Source organism: Scleropages formosus, chromosome 6, assembly GCF_900964775.1.
Source record: "Scleropages formosus chromosome 6, fSclFor1.1, whole genome shotgun sequence".
NCBI classification, from domain to species: domain Eukaryota; kingdom Metazoa; phylum Chordata; class Actinopteri; order Osteoglossiformes; family Osteoglossidae; genus Scleropages; species Scleropages formosus.
The window spans coordinates 4,579,903-4,604,971 of record NC_041811.1 but is presented as its reverse complement, the minus strand read 5'-3'; the positions used below and the strand labels follow the sequence as shown (position 1 = coordinate 4,604,971).

The window sequence follows — 25,069 nt, the reverse complement described above, 5'->3', positions numbered from 1 at the left end:
AGTTTAGACAAACAGAGTTTGCAGCTCTCTGGACCAATGTCATCCAACACCTGTCTCAGTTGTCCTTCCTCTGGCTGTCACACAGAAGAGAAAGGCTGACTTGGCCACACCCTAAGCTTGAGGAATCAGTGCACCAGTGCCATTGTCATGTGTCTGTAAACTTCCTGAAGGCACATTCCCACTGTGCCCCCCCCCCCTCGCCAGCTGCATTGAACCTGTGTGAGTCCATGCTGAGGTGTTGCCAGGGTAGAGTGGAATGTCATGTTTCTCATATTGAGCACCTATCTGAATCCCATGCGTTAATTTCTGTGCTGTTACGGTATTCCCATTGAAATGCTCTGCATTTTGTACCCATTAACGGGGTCGCGGGGAACCGGAGCCTACCCGGCAACACAGGGTGTAAGGCCGGAGGGGGAGGGGACACACCCAGGATGGGACGCCAGTCCATTGCAAGACATCCCAAGCGGGACTTGAACCCCAGACCCACTGGAGAACAGGACCCGGTCCAACCCACTTGCTTCACCGCACCCCCTTCAGTCAGAAGCAGTCTTTTGTAAATGTGGAATAGAGACCATTATTGGTGGCAAAGTGCAAGAAGCCACCAAACTAGTTTGAAATGCACTATATTATGGGAACAGAGAGCCCGCAGTTTATTGTACTTAAGCCAGTCGATACACTGCATCATAGTAAGTTTATTTTATGAAATTATTATTTTGTAATTATTATTATAATAACTATTTTGTATTGGTCTATTGTAACCCTTCAAGAATGAAATTTGTTGTCATTCTATAGACCCAGAATGTGTGCTCTATGAATGGTCCTGACACCATCTCCAGCATTAATGAGTTGACCAAGGATAAAAAACAGCAACTATAAAACAAAAAGTCTTTATTTTCTGTATTCATTTATAATTTGATAATATAAACTGCAATGCAATAAAAAGAAATTCATTGTTCCTCTCTCTATTCCAAATGACACACAGCTATATATATCGTTTAAGCCTGATGATCCATCACATGTTGTGTCTTTAGCTAATTGTTGTACCAATATAAAATTATGGATGAGTAAAAATTTTTTTATCTCTAAATGCCAGTAAAACAGAGGTACTTGTGGTGGGTGGTGATGCCAAAACTCTCAACATAATCTCACACACACACACACACACACACACACACACACACACACACATTGTCAGAACAGCTTGTCCCATACGGAGTCACAGGGAACCAGAGCCTAACCCAGCAAAACAGGGCATAGGGCTGGAGGGGAGGGGGGATACCCAGGACAGGACACCAGTCCCTCGCAAGGCACCCCAAGCAGGATTCAAACCCAGACCCACCGGAGAGCAGGACCCAGTCCAACCCAGTGCACCACTGCATCCCTGCAACCCCCCCCCCAACATAATCACGCCAATCTTTACAACAGATGGTATTAGCTTCAAGCATACGGATTGTGTCAAGGATTTGAATGTCCTGTTGGATAGGAAGCTGTCATTTGTATCTCATGTAAATGCTTTGACTAAGTCGTGCATAGCTAAATTACGGCGATTCCTATGTAGATGGGATGCTGAGAAATTAGTTCATGCTTTTGTTTTAAGCAGGCTGGACTACTGTAATGCTTTATTGTCGAGTTCTCTATACCAGACTGTATCCAGGCTACAGTTAGTACAAAATGCTTCTTCGAGAATTGTCACTAGAACTAGGAAGTACAAGCATATAACACTGGAATCGTTACATTGGCTCCCGGTCGCATTTAGAGTTGATTATAAAATCCTTCTTTTGACCTATAAGGCAGTACATAGCATTGCTCTGGCTTACCTTTGTGAGAGTATTGATTCTTATATCCCAGGACAATATCTTCGCTTATTGGATGCAAGTTACGTTAAAGTACCTGTGATCAATAAGACCTCAGTAGAAGGTTGCACCTTTAGTTATAGAGCACCTAAACTGTGGAATACTTTGCCAATTACTCTCAGAAATGCCCCATCTGTTTCTGTTTTCAAATCCAGAAGACTAAAGACTTACATGTTCACTTAGGCATTCCACCTCAAAATATAATGCCACTTGCCTGTGTTTGTTTTATCACCTTTATACAAATGCACATTAAACTGACTTGTATAAATTACAACTTAATAACTGTTCTTTCTTCTTGTTGAGCACTGCCTCACTGCATCAGACTTGAAGAGGCTGGCTGGTGGTGACAGACGAATCCCATGCTGACTTTTTCCTTTTAATACAAGACATCATTTAGAGGGATTTTGGGGTGAGCGTTGGATAGCCTTGGAATGAACTGGAATTTTTCCCCATAAAAAATAATGGAATCAGTAATTTAATTTTCCAGTTTTTAAACATTGGATAGGCTTTCAGGAACAATTAAGTCCAGTTCAAGGGGAATAAGTATATTCAGAGGGACATCTGTCTCTGTGCTGCACTTAATGGTTTCCCTATGTTGGTCTCACCCTCTAGTTACTCTCCATCTGTGCTCAGCTCTCCTTGATTAATTTTTTTGCTACTTAACAATGTGTTTACAGATCCCTCTGTCAGCTCAAACCTGATGTCACCCCTTGTCTCTGTTACCCATCTTTCACTCTCATCACTTTTCTTCCCTGAATGATATCAATAGATACCTCACCCCAACTCCCTTACCGGACTCAATGCGATGCAGACTTGGTTTGGCTCCACCGTTGAATCAGAGACACTCAGGGAAATTGACTTCGGCAGATTGATGGCAGATTTAATGGAAGATTTATTCCTGTGCTCTTTGTCCACTACTCTGGCCAGCTCTGGGAACCCTTTCAGGTAATCCATATTGCCAGGTTCATTCATGAAAAATAATATCTCTTTGCTTGAGTTTTCCACCTGGATAAAGTTTTGTCATTGGCCTTCTCGGTGTGGGGCATGCAGTATGAAACCAGGGCGTAATCTGGGATAGAAATTTGAATTAAATTTTGTGCAAAAGCACAGATTTTAAATGTATGAGGTCATAAAAACGAACTGCTGTTTCTACGGGTATGTCATACAGATGGTAATGAAATGATAGGCATTCTAAGATTTAAAATTTCTGAATCCAAGTAGTACTATTGGGATTTTGATGGAAGGAATGATCACTGAAGAGGGGATTTATAATGAGGTAGCAGGTGCCACAGTGTTTAGAGCTATCGCTTTGCAACTGAAGGACCTAGGTTTAAACCCTAGTCTTGCAATAGTACCCTGGATGGAAAACTCTTACATTTACATTTATTCATTTAGCAGACGCTTTTGTCCAAAGCGATGTTCATCTCAGCAAAAGTACAATTAATGTATTACATTGAGAGAAGAAGACATAGCTGCAGACATGAAAGTCTCAAGCAAACCTAATTTGTTCCCTACCACTTGCTGCACCGAGGTTCATCGTTCAAGTAGGTGCATAAACTCTTACCCCAAACTGATACAGAAAAAAATATCTAGATAAATAAATGGGAAAATCATTTTAAGTAGCTTAATATACAAATCTCACTTTGCAAATCACTTAGGGAAAAGGCATTGACTAAACAAACAAATATAGAAATGAATTTAGTATTAGCCTACCAATGCTTCCAGTTCCCCTAAGAGCATCAGTTTCCTTTCGTTCTGCAGTATTCCATTATAAAGTAGGCGCCTTCTCAAAGCTGAAGCTTCATCTACAGGTTTTCATGTTTCAAGATTCCACTTTTATTCACTTAGTTGATACTTTTCTTCAAAGCAACTTACAATATTAAGCAATTGTATGATTTGCTGATTTGGGCAATTCTTCCTGTACTACAGCAAGATGGAGCATTCAAACCCAGGAGCTTTGAAAAGCACATGTGGCTCATCAGACTGTTATGCCATCTGCTATCCCTTTAATTTGATACATAATTTGGTTACTCAGCAGACATGACTTTTCCCAGTCTGACTAGATTTCCAACAATTCAGGTTAAGTAAACCAGTTTTCCATTTTCTAAGTCAAATCTGCAGCTGTGTGACAAGATCCTTCTTTGTAGAATCCATAGAGACCATGTGGATTACTGCTTCAGCACATCTTTATGTTGTACCTGACAAAAAAGAAGCCACTGACAGTGATAAAAGGGAGGAAAGATACAAAATATACAAAGGAGCAAAGTTCCCTTTGTCTGAGTGGAAATCAAACAAAATCAGAGCATGAGAGAGAGACCTCTTGTAATATTTGGATATGCAGTAAGTTATGACAATTGGCTGAATGCGTTAACTGATTAGTTTAAAGCCAGGGCACTTGAGTTTGGGGGGCAGCAGAGACACTGAATTAAGAATACTCCATCATCAAGATTTTTTTTCTTTGAAGGGTCTCTGCTGTTTCTTGCATCTCTGCAGGGTCTTGTATGAACTTCTCGAAGTTACAGAATGGAGTCTCTACACCTCCCACAAGAGTTGGGGGACTGAAAAAGGTCCTTTTTAAAGGTTTGTTTAAAGAGAATTTAGGATTGGTTATGTTGTTTCTTTGCTGGCTAGTATCTGTATATTTGGTTTGGCAAAGTCATAATTCCGCTTGGACATGGCATGTATCATGCTGCGCTGTTTCGAGTCCCTCAAATGGCTGATATAAGAAAACTGAGCTGGCATCTTTAGCAGTTTGATCCTTCTGCAACAATGTGTTTGCATGAGAGGAAATGCACATGAGGAGCAGAGAGGTCTTTGAAGACGGGTTCTGGGTATTGATTCCAAAAATACCCAACGGATTCACTCAAACAATTTTGTTCTTGTATACTTTTAGCAGGAAAATATCTTCCAAATCTCAAGATTGATAAAGTTGACTGTAGAACCACTGGAAGACCACTGGTTCTTACATTTAAACTAAGGAATAATGTAGACATCCACAAAGGCAAAAGTTTAAGTGTTTATTTAGGGGGATCCCTCATACTGGATTTTTTCTTGGGAGAGGAAGGTCAATCGGTCCCTATTTACCTGGATTCTGGGACTGAACAAGAGCACACGTGCGTTTGCGATCTTCTCAGACCTTCGTACTACAAGCCCCACAATGCCAGGAGCTTTAGAATTGAATCTCTGAACTTCTAAGGAGGCAGGTCGGGACCCGTCTGAGGTGATTATGCATGCTCTATGTGGGGCAGAAGGGGGCAGGTTTGAATAGTTTGGAGGGGGAGGTGAAAAGGATGTTGGGGCGCAAGAGCGCTCTAGTCAACTGTGGGTAACAGAAGCCGCGTAGCGGCGCTTAAAACTTCTGCAGTCATTGTTTTTATGTTTATCTGTAGGAACTTGAATCGATCTTCTCTACTCCTCGTGGAGTAGACGCAGTATCGCAACGTCGTAGCAGCGCAAACAGCTTGTCTGTGAAAGAACTTTGGAGATCTTTTATTAGACTACAGGAACACAATGCGCGCGAGAAGCGCTTTCCACACGACCCACTCGGAGAGGCGAAATTTTTCCTAGTGAGATTTAAAATACATATTGAAAGGACTGGTTTTGCAAGACGCCAGTGATTTTACTTTAGTTTGATTTCTCCTCCTTGCTGGTTAGGAGATATGAACAATTTACCGTAGTTAAGAAGGGGCCGGGACAAGAAGAAATCCTCGATTACCGGTAATTGTGCTCACTTTCATTCAAGGTCTGCAAAACAAAAGACATTATTTTTGGAAGTCCATTCTCTGGATAGCACTTTTCTGCTACATTTCAACCAAAACTTAGGTAAGACTTTTTTTTTTGTTGTTGTTGTTGTCACTTTTTATTTGGGAAATGCTTATTTCATGAGAAAATTAGTGAACAGTCGATCATGAATCGGGGATATATATTTATTATATGCAGGTTTAGTTGAACTGCACGGCTTGTTATGAGGCAAAAGTCCACTTTTTTTTTCCCTCAAATGCTTTTTTTTTTTCCTTGAAGTTCTTAAGTTTTAAAAACGGCAATTTCTCCTGTACTTATTTTTAGCCGTATGTAGCTTTGATTTTTAGTCTTTTGTGATGAATCTTCTTGTCTTGCGCTTTTGAACCGCTAATGATCAAACTTCAAAGCTCATACATGATTTAAAAAATGTATGTGCTGGTGTTTAATCAGTAGATCAGGGACTATAAATTTTATAAATGGACTGAGTGATTGAGATCACCTCATACAGTGGGACCTGTGGACTGTGTGTCTCAGTCATGGTATATCACTCCCTTGAGTTTAAGGACAGACCATATTCCATGTAAAAAAAACATCTGTCAATGAAGTTACCCTAAACCACTGCCAAGCCTTAGCCTCCCACTGTAATTATTCTGTTGTCCACATTCAGTATGGGTTGTAAGAAAGCAGAGTCCAGAGGAACCACTTTTTCATGAAATCTGTAATATAAAGATTCCACCACATGGGCACTTGTATATTGTAGTCATCTGTACTGTATTTCCAGTTCACTGAAAAACTGGAATGTTCTGGAACCTTTAATCAAAGAAGCAGTAATCTGGTACTTGTGGTTTGACAAATACACATGTCGGAAACATTTGTGCTTTTGAAGATGGAAATCTGTTCAGCTGATAGACTGTTTGGTGGTATCTATGGCCAGGAATGGTGGTGTTATAAAGAAATTAACTTTGCAAGAATTCAGAGGTTGTGAACTGTAGAATATGCTGTGAGTTGATGCATCTTTTTTTATAACCCTATGAATACATCTGTTGCTATGACCAGTGTCATGTGGAGAACATGTCAGTGACCATCTGCAACAAGTGGAGCATTTCCAGTAGATGCATATGCTGCTTAGTGAACCAACAAAGTATTATTACAGATCAGCCCGTTACATTTTTTTTGTAATGTTTGTACTTTGTCAATCTGTTGATTACTTTTTCAATAAATCATATCTTTGGGGTCATGAATATCTCAGCTAACTAAGCCTTAGTTCAGAAATTCACATAAGAGGTGAAAAGTGGTATTTGGAGAAATATAATACAAAATGTTCAGAGCCAAAGTAATATCCTATCTGTGGTCTGTCTGCTTGTTTGATGTGCTTATCCCTGTTTCTCCTCATCTCTGTAGGTAAATTCCCTTTCAGCTGCATTTGATGAACTCTACAGTTTGGCTGTAAATCAGAGCCGGTTGCCATTAATTTGCATGTCAAATATTTCAAAGAAGCCATTGTTCCTAAATTGGGAACTGTGGTTAATGTTTCTGTGGTTATGCTTTTGTGTTTTCACATGTTTGTGGATTTTTCCTGCATCATCAGTACCCAGTGCAAACTGTTCTCGCACTCATTGCTCTGTTTGCCAAGTTCCTGTTATCTTTAAAAGTTAGTTTTTTTGCATCGCTTTGGTCTCAGTTTTATAACATGTCTGCACATGCACGTGAAAGTAGCCTGTGGTGTTGTTTGGGCAAAATTGCTGCCTCAAAATTACAATAGCACTCTTCTCAAACCCAGATCACTTGTATAATGGTACCTTTTCGGTAGAGTAAAGAGAGTGGACCTTTTAGAGAGAAACTGGGTTTTGTTCCAGAACTGCGGCTTAAAAGAGGGCATAAAAAGATGTTCTGAAAGGCCATAGTCACCATTATGATTAGAAGGTGAGCTGACCAAAGTAATGCAACAGGCTGGTGACCTCCCTGGAGCCACATGGTTCCATGGGTCCCAAAAAGTTATTAAATATTGGACTGAGATTGGAATTTCCCAATTAATGCCATGTTTTGGATGCAGAATGCTGATCAGGTTTCTCTATCCTGCAGCAATGACTTTATAAGGCTCTGTTCCTGAGCAAAGAGGCTGGTTTCACTGGGAAGGTGCATAGCAAAAGGCACACAAGCTGTACAAGGGAGGCTTGTTTTATTGCATAAGACTGCAGAACTTGTTTGGTAATTCCACTATGAAAGTGTATTTAGATCTGAAAACATTTGCATCCCAGGCCCGTGCTGGCTGAATCTGTTGTGGAAGCCCCCAGAAATGAAGTCGGACCACAATTACAAAAGAAAACATACTTGTCTAGTTTTATAATTTGGCCTGGAGGAGCTCTTATAATAAGAGAGAGCCATCTTTATTTCAGTCACTGATAAAGCAGGAAAGCCAGAGTTGACAAAGACATGTCCTGAGTCTAGAATGTGGCAGGTCTTTAAAATCTTGCTAGATGTATATGAATGACTTAACATCCCTTAAAAGCTTGGCCCATATTGCAACTTGATTTTTTTTTTCCCCTCTTTTAATTTAATTTCAGTTAGTCAGGAGAAAGGCTTTAGATGGTCTTTTTTTCTGAAGCTGTTTCTGAACATTTCAGCTTCTTTTTTCTGAACACTTAGTAATTGGATGAGGGCTTCAGTAATGAGCGGAAGGTGCTCCCTCCCTCCTCTTGGTGCTCACTTGTCTCTCGTCAGCTTTAATGACATTGTCTGCAGAGCAAGGCCAAGAACCACAGCTTCTTTGAGACAAGACAAGGAAAGGGTCTCAGCTTCATTACAGTAAACTCCCCGGCCCAGGTGTTTCAGACATATGGCAGTATTGTATGTACCTTGTCAGTCTTTCAGTGGTTATGGCCTATAGAAATAAAACTATATTCAGCAGTACCTCTTACCCAGGGGCGCATGGTGACACAGCAGGCTTGGCCGGGTCCTGCTGTCTGGTGGGTCTGAGGTTCGAGTCCTGCTTGGGTGCCTTACAACGGACTGACATCCTGTTTGGGGTGTGTCCCCTCCCCCTCCAGCCTTATGCCCTGTGTTGCCGGGTTAGGCTCCGGTTCGCCACGACCCCGCTCGGGACAAGTGGTTTCAGACAATGTTTGAGTACCTCTTACCCTCAGTGCATTGCAGCATTTAGGAGTGTGCAACCCTAGACCAAAACTGGGAAGCTTTAAACTGTGCTAAATCAATGATTAAAGAAGCAGTTTGGGTTAAGTACCTGTCTCCAATGTACAAGAGTAATAAACATTCAGGATTTGAACTTACTGCTCTGGAGACCAGAGTCCCCAGCAGTGTGTCTGTCTGTCTCACCCTCAAATTCTCAGATTGATACCTAAATAACCTGCTCCAGGTGACAAGACACTATTCTAATTCCAGTTTATAGGAAACCATCCTTCCTGAGGACTCTCACATTTGATGAAAAGGGTGACATGGTGTTTTGGATGGAGTTTGCAGTGCAGTTGAATAAGTTTCTTGATCATTCCCAAGTTCACCCTTCCATTTCCCCCCCCCCCCCTCTGAGAGTGAATGATATCCACAGGGCTGTTTCTCATCTCTGCACCTGGCCATGTACTGAGTTGCCCATTATGGACCCCTACCCCACTCCCTTGATTACCCATACTCTGCTTGGCTGATCCTGACAAACATTCGCTGTTCTTGGCCTGATCAGTTAGTTCAGGCCTGCTGGGTCTTTGAGTCATAACTGTGACAAACAGTGTAAGGTTTTGAGTTTATTACCCAAAGGACAGGAACTCCTGTTTTATTTTGGAGAAAGCAGTAAATAAGAATTGCTGCAGTAAAATGTCTGAGCTGCAGAATGGGTACAGAGTAAAATGGCTGGATGAAGATGACTCTGTGTGCCTTTGGATCAAAGCAGGGTCTAGTTTAAACAGGGTGTCACTGTAGTGGATTAAGCCTAACCTTTATGTAAGACCTGTGATTGGCCTGTATGGACATTAAACCTTTAGGTCAGGTGCCATTCCTGTTGGTCAAAGCTTTGCCAATCAGTGGTCATGGTGTTGTTTTAGAAGAAACATACTGTTTTAAGCCAGTTTCCTCAGGAAGTTAAATATACATTTGGTAAACATAATGGGTTTTGAAGTTCTAATGTACTTTGAATGAGCCTGAAAGAAAGTTTCTTCAGTATACATTAAATTGAGATGATATGCCATATGGACAGAAATGGGCATCATACTGCAGTAACTGTTTGCAATATGAGGATTGTGTTTTCTTCAACAAGATGTGTGTGAATACAGGTAAGGAGATTGAAAGTAAGTAGGATATAAGTAGGACAGACACACAAAACATGCTTCAAATTCAGGTGAAGGTGGAATAGCAGTTAAGGAATAAGACCTGCTGCTAAAGGTGCAAAAATGTCTTTAAATTGGGTGCTGAAGATTTATTTTTGTAATAAAAAATGTATATATATTTAAAGTGATCAGCCTTTAAAATCAATTGTTGGTCAATTTCTAATGAAGAAAAGAGAACTGGAAATGAGGAGGAGATTGTAAGCTGTTCTCCCTGTCTCGGAAAACAGTCGCAGAGCTGAGGAATGTTACGCATGACTGACGGTGCACAGTAATTAAGGGCTTGGCTCCCTGGGAGGGGGTATAACTTGAGTATGGAAGGCTGTGTGTGTGTGTGTGTGTGTGTGTGTGTGTGTGTGTGTGTGTGTGTGTGTGTGAGAGAGAGAGAAAAAGATGGGGCAAAGAATAAACTGCAATCTTCAATTTAAAAAATAAAGTACATTGAATTATTACTTAAAACTTGTCATGTCCACTTTCAACTGAAAAGGCCTTATGGCCCTGCCCCTGACATGCCTACTCATATTTCTGGTCTGCCCATTAAATATTGTCTTCCTATTTTTGGCTCTGCCCTGAGCGGATCTCCCACTACAAACTAAGTTTTGAAAAAAGAAAAATTCAGTCTTAAGTATTTTTCCCCCTACATCCCTTGAAAGTTCAAGGACCTTGACCTTGTTAAGGTAAATTAAATTTCTTTAATTGCTGGCATTCAGCAGCAGACACTCTCCATAATGTTTAATTTTTTTAACCACTTAAAGCCAAACAGAGATTTGGCTTTCTTTAGTTATCAGACACCGATTGTTTCTGCACGTGTACAGCACTTTGTCCCAGTTTGTTGCATGTAAGTGAGTTTATATAGAGTAGGAAGTTTTTGTTTGGAGGAGGAATGGTGACTCTTGTGGATGTTTTCTTTAGCTCAGGTTGTCAAGAATCTTGGATGTGCGTGTATATCTGGAACTTTAGGCCACAAGTCACAAACACAGACGTATTGGCTGAAGCCACTTGTCCTGAACGGGGTCACGGTGAGCCGGAGGCTAACACGGCGTAAGGCTGGAGGGGGAGTGGACACACCCAGGACTAGACGCCAGTCCGTCGTAAGGCACCCCAAGCGGGACTCGAACCCCTGACCCGCCAGAAAGTAGGACTCGGACAAGCCCGCTGTGCCGCCACACCCCCCGGTCACAAGTCATATTGTGGCAAGTGGATGGGGCATGCAAATGTGTTCAAGAGACACAGTGACCAGCAGCGGAGGGTGTAAGTGACCCCTCCTTCCTGCCAGGATGTCATGTTTTATGGATATCTAGCGCAGAGCACGGAGTTGGTGATGATGCTCTGATTGTTAGATGTGCAAGGGATGACATTACATGCCTGGTTAATGCAAGTTCATGTTAGTCTTTCTGTTGAGATGCCCATAATGAAGTCCATTCAAACTTATATTGTGCACTAGCATGGTTTATTAGCTTTTTGGACTAGTCCCTGTGAAAGTTTTTGTTTTGCTAAATGTGATTTCTGGATTTTTTTTCCTTTGTTTACTTAGGAATGAGGCACATAAGCTAGTAGCAGCATGGATGTTTTTCTCCAGTTCATTTCATTCCGTTTCATTGCATGATCTGGATAGCATTAATGTGTCAACCAACCTTAAAGGTGATGGTCTAAGAAACTGGAAATGAGAGAAGGGTGGCTCCGCCTTCTCAAAATGATGGAACTTACCCCTCGACAGAGGTGTTTCCCAGAGGTCCAACGTGTAGTTTTTTTGAGTGCTGAACAAGTAGAGCTCAACATGTGTACAGTGAAACTGTGCCAGCCTATGAGTTGCAACTGAAACAGAAACAGTCCCTCAATTGTCTTCTTCACAGCCTGGTCCAACCCATCCACCCCAGTAGTGCCTGTGAAAAATATAAACTAAATAAAGACAATTTAGTAGCAGGAGACTTACTGTCAGCAAACTGAAAAGCACAAGTGGTGACTTGTCTCAGCAGCTTGACTGTCTCTCTTCATATTCACATTTGTTTTTTTTTGTTTTTTCATTTTTGGCTTTCCTTTCCTGAAAGACAGGGTAATGGTTATAAAATCTCTCCATAAATATGTTACCCTGGTTTGAGGCTGCATGTGGTAAAGTTATATGTGTGTAATTGGTGTTATTCACTGTACCACCTTGCATCCCCCCCCCCACCAAAGTCCCATTGGCTGGAGATTCCATGTGACATTTTCAACAGAACTGGTGTGAAGTGACATCTAGTTGAAAAAGACCTCTGCTGTGTTGTTTCTCTGTGCTTAGTGAAATAAAGGAAAACAGGCACCAAACAACTGTTGTTGTTGAAATTCTGGGCTTTGACTGTATGACCCTCAAGCCAATGATCTGGGAGTGCTTTGGCATTTATGGCCACTGGCACGAGTGTGTGTAAGTTGATATTTTTTCCCTGGGGAATATTGGGCACTAGCACCTGGAAACAGCTGGTGACATTGCTTTTTTCTCTCTTCCATTTCCCCTCTGCCACCTTTCCAACACAAGCAACCCTAGGCTGAATGAGTGGATAGCCCATTGCTGATGCCTCAGCTGACTGGGAGAGCGCCCCTATTAAAGTAAGCACCCCCTACAGGATGCTGGTGCCATGGAGCTTGCTGTTCTTGTGGGCAGTACTCACCCGGGTCTCCCTGTCCTTGGCCCGACCTGCGATCACCGAACAAGGTAACACCATTGTGTCTCTAATCTCTCCACTGAGGCCCAAGACAGCACTGGTCACTTTTTGAGTCCACAGTGCTCATGAAACATCTCACTATTGCCATTGCCATCATGCCTTTATGTCTGAAACCTGGGGAAAGCCTGAAGAAACCATCTTGAACTGGCTCAAAATCACCCATAAGCTGTTCAATGCATGTTGAACATGTCTCTCAGTATTTACATTTACTTATTTAACAGAGAATTTTCTCCAAAGCAGCTTCCAATGAACTCTGTGTAGTGTTGCTATCAGCCCACACACCTTAGTCATCAAGGTGACTTACACTGCTAGATACACTACTTACAAAGGGTCACTCATCCATACATCAGTGGAATACACTCTTCTGTGTCACTCACACACTACGGGGGGACCTGAACAGTATGTGTTTGGACTGTGGGAGGAAATCAGAACACCCGGAAGAAACTCATGCAGACACAAGAAGAACACGCAAACTCCACACAAACTGAGCAGGGATCGAACCCACAGTCTCTGGCACTATCCAGGCGCTGTGAGACAGCAGCGCTACTTGCTGTGCCACCGTGCAGTAGTTTACTTCCCTTTTCCTTTGGTGTGATTTCTACTTGGAATTACTTGCATATGCCATGGGCAGTCTTGTGGCCCCTTGGTGAGAGTTTTGAATTTGTGACCATGAAACTGCAGATATAACCTACACTTTGCAGTTCCTTTGTGTCTTCAGCTGCCTGTTTATGTCCTGTTCTTCAGTAATACATTGCAGTTTTGAAGGTTCCAACTTGGTACTGATCCAGGAAGGCAAAGACAAGGTGTGAGTTTGATCCCATTGTTACAGATTTGGTTTTGGGGTTGCTATACCCCACCTCTAGCAACTTGATTGTTCCACTCATAATAAAATCAGAAGTCTGTAGGTTCTCAGTTTTAGGCCCTGAATGTAGTGGAATGACCCTTCTCTGTCCTTCAGTGCTGCTGAATCCAATTCAACATCCAGGAAGGGTTTCAAAACACACCTTTCAGACCTACTTCTCTCCTTATCTCCTAATTGCTTCAGAAACTTAACACCATCTGTCATGACCATCTGTCACCTTTGTATTTCCTGTCAATTCTATATGCTACTCTTTTAAGGCATACTAGCAAAAACAGTGCTATTAGACAAACTGGTTTTGACAACTGCATCATGTATTCATAACTACATGAATTTCTGAACTTTTTGCCTGTTGGAGCAAACAAAAGTGTATTTCATCAAGTTATATAGTGGTTAAGACAAAAGCATCTGCTAATGTATATGTGTATGTAAAATATAAACTATTTTAAATTCTTGATTTTTATGAAGCCATTTTGACTTTGGTCACTCAATCATGGCTGCCTCATTAGACTTTAATCATTCTTTAAAAAAAAAAAAAAAAAACATCATGGACCATATTTATCTAAAAGTGGTTTGATCACCTGTCTCCACTCCCATGTATGATATGGCTGCCCAGCTACTCCATGTCTAAGACTCCTCCCTCACACTGACTCGTTTTTGATGTGGATTGAACAAGCTTTTTGGGTGTCATTAATCCCCCACCATATTAACTCTCCAAATGCTCTCCCTTTCACTTTGCTGCTCTTACTCTGAAAGCCAGGCTGCCATCCTTCCACCTTCTCTGAAGTGGAAGCTTTGAAAGACCATGTTGCCCTTTAAGTCAACAATGCTGACATGTCTGATGTGATCACTGTTTCTGATGTTTGATATGTCACTTCATTTTATCTCTGACCTTTTACAATGTCAAATCAAAAGGCAAATGCACTTAAATTTCCTAAAAACTGTGTAAGACAAAGTAACAATATTGATAGTTGATCTGTGTTTTTAAATGCATGCCTGTTTGTATCAGGTTTAACTGAATGTAGGGTTGGGTTTTTGCATGTCCATGTAGCTGTGTTGACTACAATGCATCTTATGAGGTTATTGTTTCAGAGGGGAAAAAAAGTAATTACTGCTCTTCTGTTCTGTAATCTTGAATTCATCCAGTTATTGTTGCATGGTCACTGGGGACAGGTTTAAGGATGTTACTGGTTATAGAAAGTAAAACAAACAGAAGTATTACAAAACAGGAGCAAAGAAAGAAAAAAAAAAAAAAAAAAAAACTGTCTGAAACCGAATCTAAAAAAAAATACACCTTTTGGCTCTTTACCATTGCTGTGATGGCTGCTTTGAGTAGCTACTAGTTCTCACAACTGAAAATCTGATTGGAAAAAGAATGAAGTTTCTTAACCATGAAGGCCTTTGACTAAGGGAGGGGGTAGAAATGGACCGTCCATTTCTTCAGGCAACTGGTCGTCTTTGTACTCCTCTTTCATGAGAAGGTGTGAATCCTTTTTTCTGTTTGGTAAATCTGTTCTAAACACTTTTTTTTCTGTTTTGTAATCCTTTCTTTCATGATAAGGTGTACAGTGTCCTCAGGGGATGAATCTACAGTCAGCTAACATCTTCTGGTGTTGAGGTGAGAATATTAAAGGGAAATGTAGAAATCCAACCTCCACCCCACTGTTGTCGGTGTGGGTATGATCAGGTTCCGTTGAACAGTAAATAAGATGAAATGGACTACAAAAGACTCCCTGAAAGGACAAGCTGAGGAAGCTCAAGTGAGGATGTGGCTAGGGCTGGGTCAGGTGGGGAAGTCTGGTTTTTGGTGCTGTGGGAACAGGGGAAATTTGTCTTGGATTCCATGAAGCTTGCATAAGGGCAGTGAAAGGGTCTGAATAATGGATCCCTTCTTTTTCCCCCAAACTTATTTGAATTTAATTTTTTTTTTCTGTAAATAGAGTAGCCCAAATGGGAGTTGCTGTACACTCACCTAGTTGTCTGAAAATTTTGTATGTATTTTTGGAAAAGATGTTCATGAATGGCCTTTCATGCAGAGTTGTTTAATCCCCACCAACACCCAAAAAAAATGGAAAAATACAGTCCTCACTGATTACTGCTGTAATTTTCTGCTCTCAGGACCAACACTGCTGTCCAGCCGCAGATACGCTGTTGTTTAACTGTTTTAGCTGGTTATTATCAAATTTTGTTTTCTCTGTGACATTGCATATCTTCAGAAAATCTAGGATTTGCAGTTTGTTTTTGTATAGCAACTATATGTACATCAGGCTGTGATTACGGGGGGGGGGGGGGCTATGTTGAGGGCTGTGATCATGCCCTTGGCCTATGTTTTAAATCTGTTGTTAGACATGATCCCCAGGCTGTGAGAATCCTTAACAGCATGAATCCTATGTGCAGTCCTTTGTATAAGTCACTTGAACATTAATTATATTTACATTTATTCATTTAGCAGATGCTTTTCCTCAAAGTGATGTACATCTCATAGAAAATGCAATCTGAGCATTACATTAGGAGAGAGACATAGCTGCAAACATGTGATTAAGTACAGTTTGTTTCTTTCCACCATATCCACCAATGTTCATCACACAAGTAGCTGCATAACACTTTCAGAATATCGATGATTCTTGATCACCTTCTCAATTTTTTTTTTTTTTTTTTTTTTTTTGAGATGCATATAAACATTTATGTACATTACAGGAGTTGCTGCGTAAAGGCTTATCCGGGCATGATCTTAAAGTTATGGTGCGTGAACATTTACACCTTACATGAGCTTAAGAGATCATGGGCAAAGTGAGTTTGGAAGAGGAGTTTTTAGAGAGTTTTTAAATGTGGACAGAGTTTCAGCGGTTCTGAGTGAGGGGGGAGGTTGTTCCACCACAACGGAGCCAGAACCGAGAACCTCCGTGCTTTGCCTTTTATGCGTGGAACCACCAAGCAGGCAGATGTGGAAGAGCATAGCAGCCTGGTTGAGGTGTTGTGGTAGATTAAGTCTTGGAGATAGCTGGGAGCAGTTTTATTGATGCATTTGTAGGCTATAACCAGGGTCTTAAATTTGATCCAGGCAGCTATAGGAAGCCAGTGCAGAGAACCAAGTAGAGGAGATGCATGGAAACTCTTCGGCAAGTCAAACACAAGTTGGGAAGCAGCATTCTGTATTAGCTGTAGAGGTTTGATGCAGTAGCAGGAAGGCCAAACAGGAGAGAGTTGCAGTAGTCCAGATGAGATGTCACCATAGCCTGGACAAGTAGTTATGCAGAGTCGGGTGTGAGGTAAGGACGGATCCTGCGGATGTTATGCAGGATGTATCTGCAGGTTCAGGTTGAAGCTTAAGTGTGCTGAGAGAAAGTTTGACTCAAATCATCACTCCCAGACTCTTAACTGAGGAGGTAGGCAGAATGAGTGAGTTATCCAGTCTGGTCAAGAGATTGTGATAGGAAGACAGGCCAGCAGGGAAGTGTAGGATATCTGTTTTGGAGAGGTTGAGTTGTAGGTGGTGATCAGACATCCATGCAAAGATGCCTTACAGGCAGGCAGCGATGCGCACGGAAATGTCTGATGCTCCAGGTGGAAAGGAGAGGATGAGCTGGCTATCATCAGTGTAGCAGTGGTATTTGAATCCATGGGAGGTGATGACAGGGCCAAAGGAGGAGGTGTAAATGGAGGAGAGCAGAGGACCCAGTACCAAGCCCTGTGGGACACTAGTTGAAAGAGGCAGAGGAAAGGAACGGGGGCCCTGTCAGACCACTTGATAGGATGTGGCAGATGGGTAGGACTATAACCATTTTAGTGCTCTTCCTTTGATCCCAAGCTGACTAAAAGACGAGAGTAGAATCTGGTGGTCGACAGTGTTGAATGCTGCAGACAGGTCGATAAGGATGAGGACCGAAGAGAGGGAGGGTGCTCTAGCTGACTGGAGAGCATCAGATACTGTCAGGAGCACTGTCTCCATGGAGTGACCAACTTTGAATCCAGACTGATATCCATAAAGGAGATGGTTCCAGGAGATGAATTCAGATAGTTGATCACAGGCTGCCTGTTGTAGAGTTTTAGACGGGAAGGAAAGGAGGGAGACTGGCCTGTAGTTTTGGACTGAGTTAGGATCCAGAGAAGGTTTGTTTACCAGAAGTGAAATGAGAGCAGTTTTGAAGGCAGATGGGAAGCAGCCAGAGGAGAGCAAGGAGTTTATGATCACAAACAAAAACCTGTGATGTCAGGACCCCTTGCCATCCTCCCCCTACTCAAGTATTGCCTGGAGTTGGGCTAGGCAGAAAATCCCAGCAGCAATCACCACAGGCTTTTGCTCCCTATGCAGAGGTATGGCAGCAAGATGAACTTCTGGAAGGCTGTATGTTTGCCAGTTTCTGCTAAACCAAGACCATCTGTTTCAAGGCCCAGCCAGTCAATGAACCACATGGATCTAAACCATACAAAAAAAACAATCTTTTGGGAAAACATTATCTGAGCTTGATGTAAGATTGCAAAACTGGCTCAAATGTTAAACCGAATCAATGATTTGACTAGTTAAATTCAGATACTGGAGCAAAAGTCAGCTTTTGTCTGGAGTTTTAAAACAAATGTAATGCAAGTATCGCTACATCTTAGTCTGTAGTAGACAGGAAGGAAGTTCCTCGACTTCGTAAACTTGCACTCGTTTCTATAATACGAAATGCTTAAGATGTGCTCCTGATGAATTAGATGATCCCTCCAAAGGGGCCAATAATGGGTCCGGCGAATTACAGCATGAACAGTGGCGTTTCTGACAAAATGGCTGGTTAAATTGACAGCAATTGCTAGCTTGGCAGGAAGACTTTGACCGCAGCTTCCTTTCTGGACAAATGCCGTTGCCTAGGCTGGGAGGAATCTCCAAGGACTCTGAGCCGTGGGACAAAGATTCGCTTCATTTTAGGAGAAGACGGCATTTGTCTTTGCCTAAACAAGGGCTCAATGTTTGGGTTTATGAGGCCAGTCTGATGTACTGCCTTGCCATCTGAAAGGAGAAACCTGCATTTTTCAGACTAGCTTAGTCCTTGGTCAGCTTGGTCCTTGTTTCTTGAGAATATAGTTCTATATAAATATAGCTGAAATTCAGACATTTTTAGGTTTTTTTTCGAAGTCTTTAATTCTTGCAATGTTTTAAATAAAACCCTATCTGCAGTTCTCTGTTTATGGAACAAAATTTTAAGAATATTCTCAATCTACCTAATACCACTATGGCTTGATATTCCTGGGAGAATCTGTCATGCTTTAAATATAAAGCTGGTTCTGGTACCCTGGTATATTTATTCTGAGAATGCAATAATATACAAGCTTATTGCAACTGTGTTCATTGAACAATTAAAAAGATTAAGAATGCTTTTCTCCCTCTGTATACCTTTTACATCACAACCCATATTTTGTTTTTGATTTCAAGTATTTGGCCAGAATTTTCATTGAATTTTGGAAAATCTGCTTGTATTTTTGGAATGTACAGTTCTACATGTCTACTTCTGCTAAATGCTTCAACATTTTCTGCTTGTACTGCATTTACCTGTACCTGTAGGTACTTGATTTGTCAGCAGAATGATTTTGTCATGTGGTTGTGAACTGTTAAATTACTAAAATGAGAAATTTTAAAAGTGGACAAAAGTGGGGAGCTGTGAAAAAATTATTTCTATGGCAATGATCACAGCTTTTGGAGTTTTGTCATTGTTGGATGTGTCAGCAGAATGATGCCGTCTTTATACAGAGAAACATTTTATATCATGGTGAATTTCGTCTGTGATTAGGCTTCTGGGAGAGTAAAGCTGTGGTTAGTGGTGCACATTAGACAGTAGTTAATTTAACTTATGGCATCGACAGGAGAAGTCAGATTAACATCTCTTTTTATTGTGTGTGCATCCAGTTTGGGAGTAAAGAATGTCCTTAATTTTGGCACATAGGTCAGTGGCAAGATTACATTTACATTTATTTACTTCGCAGATGCTTTTCTCCAAAGCGACTTCCAATGAACTCTGTGATGTTATCAGCCCACACACCTTATTCACCAAGGTGACTTATACTGCTAGATGCACTACTTACAATGGGTCACTTATCCATACATCAGTGGAACACACTCTTTCTGTCAGCAGCAGCAACTTCACAAACTCAACTACCTTATTTAAATAATACCGCACCTCCATAAATACCATCAAATGCTGCAAAGACACCAACTTTACAAACTCAAATCATCCCCGATAATACCATACTTCCATGACAACAAGCTGCAAATGCACTGTTCCACAAGCTTAAACCAACCTAATTAACAAGGCCATGTCTTTACATGCCAACAATTGCCTTCCGTTACTAGCCACCTGCCATTAATTTTAACAACCACTACATACATCCCTTCACCCTCTAACCCCAACTACCCTGCTCTTTTCTCAGCTATAACCACTGACTCATCAACAGTCTGACAGGTCCTTCACCGGCACCCTTAACGTATGGCTTCTAACACCAAATTCCCCCAACAACAAGGTAGCTGAGTTAGCCACAAACCCCCTGACATCTACCTACATTTACATTCATTCATTCAGCAGACGCTTTTCTCCAAAGCGATGTACATCTCAGCAGAAATACAATTTGTGCATTATATTGAGAGACATGGCTGCAGACATGTGACTCTTAAGTAAACTTAATTTGTTACCTTCCACTTGATGCACCAATGTTCATTGCAATATGCATAAAACGCAGGATAGATGACTCCTGATAACCTCCTACCAAACATTTAACATTTAAACTTACATGAGCTGGAGAGATCTTTGGTGAAATAGGTCTGGAAAAGGTGAGTTTTTAGACCCTTGTTGAATGTAGGCAGTTTCTGCAGTTCTGAGTGAGAGGGGAAGGTCATTCCACCACAACAGAGCTAGAAAGAACCTTGGTGCTTTACCTTTTGTGCGTAGGACCACCAAGCGAGCAGAAGTAGACGAGCGAAGGGGTCTGGCTGGGGTGTCGCAGTTGATCAGGTCTTCTAAATAGCGGGGAGCAGTTCAGTTGATGCATTTATAGACAATAACCATGGTCTTGAATTTGATCCGGGCAGCTATAAGAAGCCAGTGCAGAGAAACAAGTAAAGGAGATATGAGAATGCTTTAGCAAATCAAATAGAACTTGTGCAGCAGCATTCTGTATCAGCTGCAGAGGATTGATGACAGTAGCAGGAAGGCCACACAGGAGAGAGTTGCACTAGTCCAGACGAGAAGTCACCGTGGCCTGGACAAGTAGTTGGGCAGAGTCAATTGTGAGGCAGGGACGGATCCTACGAATACTATGCAGGATGTATCTGCAGGACCGGGTTGCGGCTTTGATGTGACAAGAGAAAGACAGACTTGTGTCAATCATTATTCCCAGACTTTTTTAGCCAAGGAGGTCGGCAAAATGAGTGAGTTGTTCAGTTTGATCGCTAGATCTAGACAGGAAGACAGGCCAGCTGGGAGGTGAAGATTCTGTTTTGGAGAGGTTGAGTTGGAGGTGGTGATCAGACATCCATGAAGAGATGTCCAACAGGCAGGCAGCAATGCGTGCAGAGATGTCTGACACACCAGGTGGAAAGGAGAGGAAGATCTGGGTATCATCAGAATAGCAGTGGTATTTGAATCCATGGGAGGCTATGACCGGACCGAGGGAGGAGGTGTAGATCAAGAAGAGAAGAGGACCCAGTACCTCCCTGTGGAACACCAGTTGACAGAGGCAGAGAACGAGAGCTCCGCCAGACTACTTGATAGAATCTGTCAGATAGGTAGGACTCAAACCATCTTGGTGCCACTCCTTTGATCCCAAGCTGACTGAGAGACGAGAGTAGAGTCCGGTAGTTCACTGTGTCAAATGCTGCAGACAGATCGAGGAGGATGAGGACCAAGGAGAGGGAGGTGGCTCTAACGGCTTGGAGAGCATCAGACACCGCCAGTAGGGCTGTCTCAGTAGAGTGACCAACTTTGAAACCAGATTGATAACCATCAAGGGGATGGTTCCAGGTGAGGAAATCAGACAGTTGCTCACAGGCTGCCTGCTCAAAAGTTTTAGGCAGGAAGGAGAGGAGGGAGACCGGTCTGTAGTTTTGGACCAGATTGGGATCCAGGGAGGGTTTCTTTGACAGAGGTGAAATGAGAGGGGTTTTGAAGGCAGCTAGGAAACAGCCAGAGGAGAGTGAGGAGTTGATGACCTTAGAGATGAAAGTGGAGAGTTGCAGGGAAATGTTCTGTAGGAGTGACGATGATATAGGATCAAGTGAGCAGGTGGTGGCTTTGAGAGAGAGAGAGAGAGAGAGAGAGAGAGAGACACATTGTCTGAACCACTCATCCCATACGGGGTCGCGGGGAGCAGGAGCCTAACCCGGCAACGCAGGGAGTGAGGGGGGAGGGGACACACCCAGGACAGGACACCAGTCCGTCGCAAGGCACCGCAAGCGGGACTTGAACCCCAGACCCACTGGAGAGCAGGACCTGGTCCAACCCACTGTACCACCCCCCCCCCCCCACTGAACAGACAGCAGAATGAAAAACAGCTAAGAGTGACTCATAGGCATCCAGGTCCAAGGGAGTCTTGGATTTACGCCATCTTCGCTCTGCAGCCCGCTGTTTGGTCCTGTTGCCTCGTAAGGTATCTATCAGCCATGGGGCAGCACTGGGGCGTGCTGGTCTAGAAGATGGTGGACAGAGAGAGACAAGGGTGGAAGATGGGGCAGAGGAAAATGTTAGTGGCATCGTCTGTTGATAGATCCCAGAATTGTGCAGCAGAAGGAAGAGCGGACAACATAGCAGAGGCAAAGCAGGAAGGTGAGAGAGATTTTAAGTTGCAGTGGAAGGTGACAGCAGGTGCAGAAAGAGGCGAGGAGTTAGAAGTGATGCAGGGTTGAAAAGAAATGAAGTGGTCAGAGACAGAACGGGACAGCCATAGTTGCGGGGGAAAAAAACAAGGTTAAGACAATTGCCTACTTTCTGAGTAGCAGTGGATTGGGACAGGGACAGATCGAAGGACTGCAGGAGGAACAGAGGGCCACTTGCATGTCGTCGACATGTAGGTTGAAGTCACCAAATCAACGGAGCATTGTCCCTTGGCAGAGAGCTCAACAAAATGTCAAGGTCAACCAAGAAGCAGCTGAGAGGGCCAGGAGAGCGATAAAGAACAACAACAGTGATTGGGGCAGTGATAGAGACAGCATGCCATTCAAAGGAGGACAGGTTATGCAGGTGAAAAGGAAGAATAGAGTATTCCCACCAGGGAGAGATGAGCAGGCCTGTGCCTCCACCTCTGCCGGAGGAACAAGGGGTGTGAAAGGAGTAGTAGTTAGTGGAGAGTGCTGCAGGTGTAATTGAGTTGTCTGGGGTGATCCAGGTTTCAGTTAAGGCCAGGAGGTCTGGTGAGAGATGGGAGGCGTAGGCTGGTATGAAGTCAGCCTTTCTCACAGCAGGCTGGAAGTTACAGAGTCCCATGGAGAAATTAAAGTAGGATGAAAGGTTTGACAGATGAGGATAAACCAGGTTACTGCAGCAGTGTGAGTGTCCAGGTCTCTGGCAGTGGTGAAATCGCATGGCTCGGTTGCCGTAGAAGTATCTTTACCTTTTATTATCAGGAACATTTTTATCTGCAGACTGCTTTTATCTCATTTCCTTGCTGCACCAAGACTGTCAGCTGAAGTTTAACCCAAGATTTATTGTTTTAAAAAGAGAATGTTGTGGTCATGCAAAGTTCTCATGCTTTTTAATGTTGAACTGCTAAAGCCCAGCTATAAGTCAGACATCTGATATGGTTGTTCTTAAACCTTTTTGTTTGTTTAAAGAGCCAACTTTGCACTTAATGTTCCATGGGTGAAGGGATTGCTTTAAATTAAAATATGAAGTCCTCAAATTTGACTTTTGTAAAGTCATCTGCCTGATGCTACTCCCTCTTACTCGTCCACCCGCAGCTGGTGCGCCACCATGGCCAAATGGTATGCAGAGCAAGTTGTTTTACCCATCATCTTCAGCAGCTCTTTTCTGGTGCCTGTGCTGACTTAGCAGACCTATAAGGCATTGTTTCGGAAAACCCTGGGGCACACACATTACGCCATTACATTTAGGATATGTAGAGAGGTTCTACCTGCTTTACTTTACATTTAACACACTGCTCTCTTATCAAGGTTATTGTGGGCAGCATTCTCTGGAAATTCTGCAGACACTCTCCTTAAGGACAATAAAGTAAGCAGTATCAGCATATGCAGGTTAGCATTCTCCATTATGAGGTACTCGGGACATAGAGCTCAGGTGTCCAAACTGTGTTAATTGAATTTTGCATCTTTCAGTTATCTCGCACTGAATTTCATCCCCACTTTGTTTGGAAAATCAGTTTACGTGCAGAAGAATGGCGCAATCTATATTTGAGATGGAGGAGGCAGTGACCTTGTTTTGATCTAGACATCTAAGAAAAAAATCGTGTTGGAGTTTATTGGGACACCTGGTGATACAGAGGCAACCTGGAAAATGTCATAATTATTGTTGCTTCCTTTAAAGCTTCTCAGATTGGAGGTGGGCTCTTTTAACCATGCATCAAGTTTGGAGCAAAGAACTAGGATCTTATTGATGTTACATCATAGCTGTCTATAAAGGTGCCACTGCTTATTGTAGTAGTCTTCCTAGTATGGACAAAAACAGAATTAATTCAGAAATTTTGGTGTCATGGGAGTATTGCTTTGAAACTTGATAGGACTGGGTAAAGACTCAACTCTTTTTGTTCCTGTGAGCTTGAACTATGTTTTCTGAATGGTCTTCAGTTTACTTTCAAATCCCAGACAGTGCATGCATTTTTTTTTTTTTTTGTGTGTGTGCCCTCAGTTGCTCCCGAATTATGGGCAGAGCAGTACACGCTGTACCCTGGGAATCGGTTAGTGCTGCATTGCACCACTGAGGCAGAGGAAGAGCAGAGGGAAGTTGTGGCTTTGGCCATTGGTTGGACTAAGGACCAGATGGCTCTGTAGGATGGAGATCACACAAGGCTACAGGATGGCTGGCTGGAGATTGAGGGGGTGGAGCCTGCAGATTCGGGGTTGTATGCCTGCCTTGGTGTGAGCCCCCAGGGCAACTGCAGTGCCATGTTTGCTGTCAATGTCACAGCTATGTAGGTAGATGGCTAGCTGTTGTCATTCTTGGTGGTGGTGATAACTTGTGGGGGTAGATTGTTCCTTCCCCTAATCAAATGTTTTCATCTGAGACTTATCTTTGACTCTGCTTGTTTGTTCAAGGGCTTTGGGGAAATCTATTCTGCAATCCAGAAAATTAGTTCACTCAGTAGTATTGAGTTGGGTGTGACTGAGTGTTTTGTTCCTCTGTTTGATTTGACTGATCATTATCCTCTTCAGTCATGCTGTTTGTACTCTTCTGCCAGATGTGGGGTCCTTATGTTTTTCTTGGTCATGGGATTCTAGATGATGGAAAAGGTGCCTCACAGTGCTTCACTGCGGGAGGGGGTCACATGAAACACAGGTACCTTTGGTAGCAATATGCAGAACACAATCCTCATGACTGCTCTCAGAAGATGTAAAGGGTTAATCATTAGCACATTCTGTTCTTGTGGATACTCCATCCACTGTGTGTCTCATTTTCA

The 25,069-nt window shown here is 42.5% G+C and overlaps 1 protein-coding gene across 4 annotated transcripts in view; it reads left to right on the top strand.

The window, feature by feature from the left end:
- The first annotated feature begins 4,950 nt into the window (after positions 1–4,950).
- Positions 4,951–25,069, top strand: part of fgfr1b (fibroblast growth factor receptor 1b) — a 36,951-nt gene continuing 16,832 nt past the window's right edge. For 2 of the 4 annotated variants that reach the window (XM_018734447.2, XM_018734448.2), the window contains exons 1-2: positions 5,104–5,675; positions 12,432–12,608. In XM_018734447.2, the coding sequence (XP_018589963.1) occupies positions 12,521–12,608 (88 nt within the window). In that variant the 5' untranslated portion in view covers positions 5,104–5,675; positions 12,432–12,520. Of the gene's footprint in view, positions 5,074–5,103; positions 5,676–12,431; positions 12,609–25,069 lie in introns of those variants that run through there. The other 2 variants (XM_018734445.2, XM_018734446.2) reach the window with 2 other exon arrangements.